Source organism: Camelina sativa, chromosome 6, assembly GCF_000633955.1.
Source record: "Camelina sativa cultivar DH55 chromosome 6, Cs, whole genome shotgun sequence".
Lineage (NCBI taxonomy): Eukaryota > Viridiplantae > Streptophyta > Magnoliopsida > Brassicales > Brassicaceae > Camelina > Camelina sativa.
Genome location: NC_025690.1, coordinates 18,057,775 through 18,062,491, shown reverse-complemented (window position 1 = coordinate 18,062,491; position 4,717 = coordinate 18,057,775). Strand labels below are relative to the sequence as shown.

At 42.4% G+C, this 4,717-nt stretch overlaps 3 protein-coding genes and 1 pseudogene across 3 annotated transcripts in view; all 4 read left to right on the top strand.

Moving 5' to 3' along the window:
* Nucleotides 1–556, top strand: part of LOC104792078 (transcription factor bHLH60-like) — a 7,460-nt gene extending 6,904 nt beyond the window's left edge. Inside the window, exon 7 of the mRNA XM_019246878.1 lies at nt 260–556. Coding sequence (XP_019102423.1) covers nt 260–286 — 27 coding nt within the window. The 3' untranslated portion in view covers nt 287–556. The remainder of the gene's footprint in view (nt 1–259) is intronic.
* On the top strand, nt 1,154–1,837 carry LOC109133356 (exo-poly-alpha-D-galacturonosidase-like). The gene has a single exon (XM_019246387.1). The coding sequence runs from the start codon at nt 1,154–1,156 to the stop codon at nt 1,835–1,837; it is 684 nt and encodes a 227-aa protein (XP_019101932.1).
* LOC104792074 lies at nt 2,177–4,000 on the top strand (annotated as a pseudogene).
* On the top strand, nt 4,109–4,707 carry LOC104792076. Its single transcript, XM_010518111.2, has one exon. The coding sequence runs from the start codon at nt 4,185–4,187 to the stop codon at nt 4,527–4,529; it is 345 nt and encodes a 114-aa protein (XP_010516413.1). The 5' UTR covers nt 4,109–4,184; the 3' UTR covers nt 4,530–4,707.

The following is a 4,717-nucleotide window of genomic DNA, read 5'->3' as shown; positions in this document are numbered from 1 at the left end:
TATTTCACAGAACGGTTCTTTAATGGACGGGAGCTTCAGTGGTACAGCAATGCAGCTTGCTTGGCCTCACCAAGCCATAGAGACCGAACAGTCCTTTCATCACCGGCAACTGCAACCACCACCACCACCGCAACAATGGCCTTTTGACGGCTTGAATCAGCCAGTATGGGGAAGAGAAGAGGATCAAGCTCATGGCAATGATCACAGCAATTTGATGGCGGTCTCTGAAAATGTAATGGTGGGTTCTGCTAATTTGCACCCAAATCAGGTCAAAATGGAGCTGTAAGTTGGGAAAACAATAGTAGATCAAGAATGTGTATATATATCGTATAAGCTCGTTTCTCTCTATATATAATCTCATAAATATATAAGAATTAGATATCTGTTAAGGTGTCGTTCATTTGATTCAGAGAGACAAAACTGGTATGATTGTTTCTTATTCTTTACCAGAATATATACGTCTCTGCACTTGCTCAAGAAGAGTAGAGTATGATCATTTTATCTTATTTATATATCTTACGTGTAATATATAGAGATAAAGCATCTATTTAAGGAATTATAATTACATATTTCTTAACAAAAGCAAAGTACATATGTAATTACATCCGTTTCCAAGCAATGGAACTCGATTATCAAATCTACATCTTTTGCGTCGAGACATCTCATCCGAGCTTAGTCACGACTCACGAGATCCGAGTATCCTTCTTGCCGGTCCCCGCGCTTGGAATGAAACATATGTACCCATTTTCTTATCTAAAGAAACTGGAACTACGATCTTCAGAGCTAAAGAAGTTTCACATTATGCCCAAACCCTATAGATGTTGTGTAATTACCGGAAGCTGTGATAGTCTTATTTGCGTCTAAGATTTTGCACGCCACTAGATGGTGTTAAACTCTTCCTCAGCCTATGTATATTAATTTGGATGGATCACTTCATTGGTTGACTCTCCGGAGAACTAAAAGATAATACATCTTTGTCCAAAAAAAAAACAAAAACATCTAGGTCTTGTTGAAGTGTCATGTATTAATAAGACACTAAGGAGTTCTTAGTTTCAATTTTAAAATTGTAAATAAGTCCAATGAAGTCTTCTTCTACATATGGGTCTGTCTGGTGGATAAGATTTAGTCAGACCATTAGAAAAAAAAGTACACTATGGGCAGCATTACGTTACTTGTGGGAAGCATATTATTGATCCTATTATTTTGCTCTCTCGTCCAATCACGTTCTTACACGTCATATTCGAAAATCCAACTTCCCGGCGATTCTCTAACTCTTTCCGTTACCGATTTCGGCGCCACCGGCGATGGTATCAACTACGACTCCTCCGCGATTCAGTCAACCATTGACGCCTGCAACCGTCACTACGCATCGTCTTCTTCAATCTGCCGCGTCGTTTTCCCTTCCGGCACCTATTTGACCGCCAAGCTCCATCTCCGATCTGGCGTCGTTCTCGATGTCACGGAGAACGCAGTTCTTCTCGGTGGTCCGAGGATCGAGGATTATTATCCTGCGGAGACTTCGTCGGATTGGTACGTGGTTGTGGCGAACAACGCGACTGACGTTGGAATCACCGGCGGAGGAGCGATCGATGGGCAGGGATCGAAGTTCGTGGTCAGATTCGATGAGAAGAAGAACGTGATGGTGAGCTGGAATCAGACTGGTGCTTGTTTGGGTGATGAGTGTAGACCTAGGCTTGTTGGTTTCGTTGATTCGAGAAACGTTGAGATCTGGAACATCACACTACGTGAGCCTGCTTATTGGTGGTTAGTTTTGAAAACTTCTGCTTTTGAGAATTTAGGCTTCTGTTCTGTGATTGCTCAATGTTCGATAATATAGTTAGAAGAGTAATCANAAACTGGAACTACGATCTTCAGAGCTAAAGAAGTTTCACATTATGCCCAAACCCTATAGATGTTGTGTAATTACCGGAAGCTGTGATAGTCTTATTTGCGTCTAAGATTTTGCACGCCACTAGATGGTGTTAAACTCTTCCTCAGCCTATGTATATTAATTTGGATGGATCACTTCATTGGTTGACTCTCCGGAGAACTAAAAGATAATACATCTTTGTCCAAAAAAAAAACAAAAACATCTAGGTCTTGTTGAAGTGTCATGTATTAATAAGACACTAAGGAGTTCTTAGTTTCAATTTTAAAATTGTAAATAAGTCCAATGAAGTCTTCTTCTACATATGGGTCTGTCTGGTGGATAAGATTTAGTCAGACCATTAGAAAAAAAAGTACACTATGGGCAGCATTACGTTACTTGTGGGAAGCATATTATTGATCCTATTATTTTGCTCTCTCGTCCAATCACGTTCTTACACGTCATATTCGAAAATCCAACTTCCCGGCGATTCTCTAACTCTTTCCGTTACCGATTTCGGCGCCACCGGCGATGGTATCAACTACGACTCCTCCGCGATTCAGTCAACCATTGACGCCTGCAACCGTCACTACGCATCGTCTTCTTCAATCTGCCGCGTCGTTTTCCCTTCCGGCACCTATTTGACCGCCAAGCTCCATCTCCGATCTGGCGTCGTTCTCGATGTCACGGAGAACGCAGTTCTTCTCGGTGGTCCGAGGATCGAGGATTATTATCCTGCGGAGACTTCGTCGGATTGGTACGTGGTTGTGGCGAACAACGCGACTGACGTTGGAATCACCGGCGGAGGAGCGATCGATGGGCAGGGATCGAAGTTCGTGGTCAGATTCGATGAGAAGAAGAACGTGATGGTGAGCTGGAATCAGACTGGTGCTTGTTTGGGTGATGAGTGTAGACCTAGGCTTGTTGGTTTCGTTGATTCGAGAAACGTTGAGATCTGGAACATCACACTACGTGAGCCTGCTTATTGGTGGTTAGTTTTGAAAACTTCTGCTTTTGAGAATTTAGGCTTCTGTTCTGTGATTGCTCAATGTTCGATAATATAGTTAGAAGAGTAATCATAATGATTGAATGAGTCTCTGGTTTGATACTTCAACACTACTCATTGCAGCTTGCACATTGTGAGGTGCGAGAACACATCAGTTCACGATGTATCTATCCTTGGGGACTTCAACACTCCAAATAACGATGGAATCGACATTGAAGATTCCAACAACACTGTTATCACAAGGTGTCATATTGACACTGGAGATGATGCAATCTGTCCCAAGACTTATACTGGTCCGCTTTACAACTTAACCGCTACTGACTGTTGGATCCGGACTAAATCCTCAGCCATTAAACTCGGTAGCGCGAGCTGGTTTGACTTCAAAGGTCTTGTTTTTGATAACATTACTATTTTTGAATCTCACAGAGGCCTTGGCATGCAAATACGCGATGGAGGTATAAAGTTTCCTCTTTTCTCTGGCTGCTTATAGACTCATAAAACTCATGTAATGTAACTAACCCCAATATGTGGCCTTTTGCAGGAAATGTGAGTGACATTACATTTTCGAATATAAACATTAGTACAAGATACTACGATCCATCATGGTGGGGAAGAGCAGAACCAATCTATATAACAACTTGCCCTCGTAGCCCATCTGCAAAGGAAGGCTCAATCTCGAATCTCCTATTCGTAAACATAACAATCAACTCTGAAAATGGAGTCTTTTTATCAGGTTCTCCAAACGGATTACTCTCAGATATAAAGTTCAAAAACATGAACCTTACTGTCAGAAGATGGAGTAACTACAGTGCAGGGCTTGTGGATTATAGACCTGGATGTCAAGGTCTCGTGAACCATAGCACCACAGCTGGGATCATTATGGAACATGTGAACGGGTTTAGCGTCGAGAATGTTGACCTGAAATGGTCAGATGATGTGAATTCTGCTTGGAATGTTCCCCTCGAATTTAGACCTTCCACTGTAAATAATATCTCGTTTGTTGGTTTCAATTCTGGTCTTTTACACGAGATTGTTTGAGTCTGATTACGTTTTTGTTGGTGAACACAAGATTTGCTTCCATCATTATGTTTGGTTTAGTAAAAGATTTGGATTCTGATTTCTTCTTACTTGTAACCGTTTAGAAGAACTAAACAATACGAGTATACTTGTTTTCCCCTAAACGACAACGTTTCCCTAATTCTGAGTTTCCTTATACGGTGTCGTTTCAGGAGTAATTTGTAGGTTTGCACAGTCGCGTTTGTTACTCATTATCTCGTCCAATAGCTCAAAGAAGAAATCGGAATCACAGAAATGGCGTCGACGAAGCCATTGATCGTCGCAGCGAAGACGTTCCGTAACCGGATCCATTTCCGATCTGGATCCACATCAGCTGGACCAAGCCGGTGGGCGACGGCGGGACACGAAGAGCGACCCAAAGGATATTTCATGAACCGGACTCCGCCGCCTCCAGGACAGTCGCGGAAGTGGGAAGATTGGGAGCTGCCTTGTTACATCACAAGCTTCCTCACGATCGTTATCCTCGGTGTCGGACTCAATGCGAAACCCGATCTTTCAATCGAGACCTGGGCTCATCAGAAAGCTCTTGAGCGCCTCGAGATGGAGAAACTCGCGGCTGCTGGTGATTCATCCGATTAATCTCTGATCTTGGGATAGTTCATATGATTCGATGGTATGTGTGTTTGTGTTTGCCGGGGGAGTTGAGGAGATTTTTTTTTTACCCGTTTATGATGATGATCACTGAACACTAGTGACCTAGGGTTTCGTTTTGTTTCCCTTCTCCTCTTCCTTTTTAATCGTTAGTGTTCATAAAAATGTTCATGAAA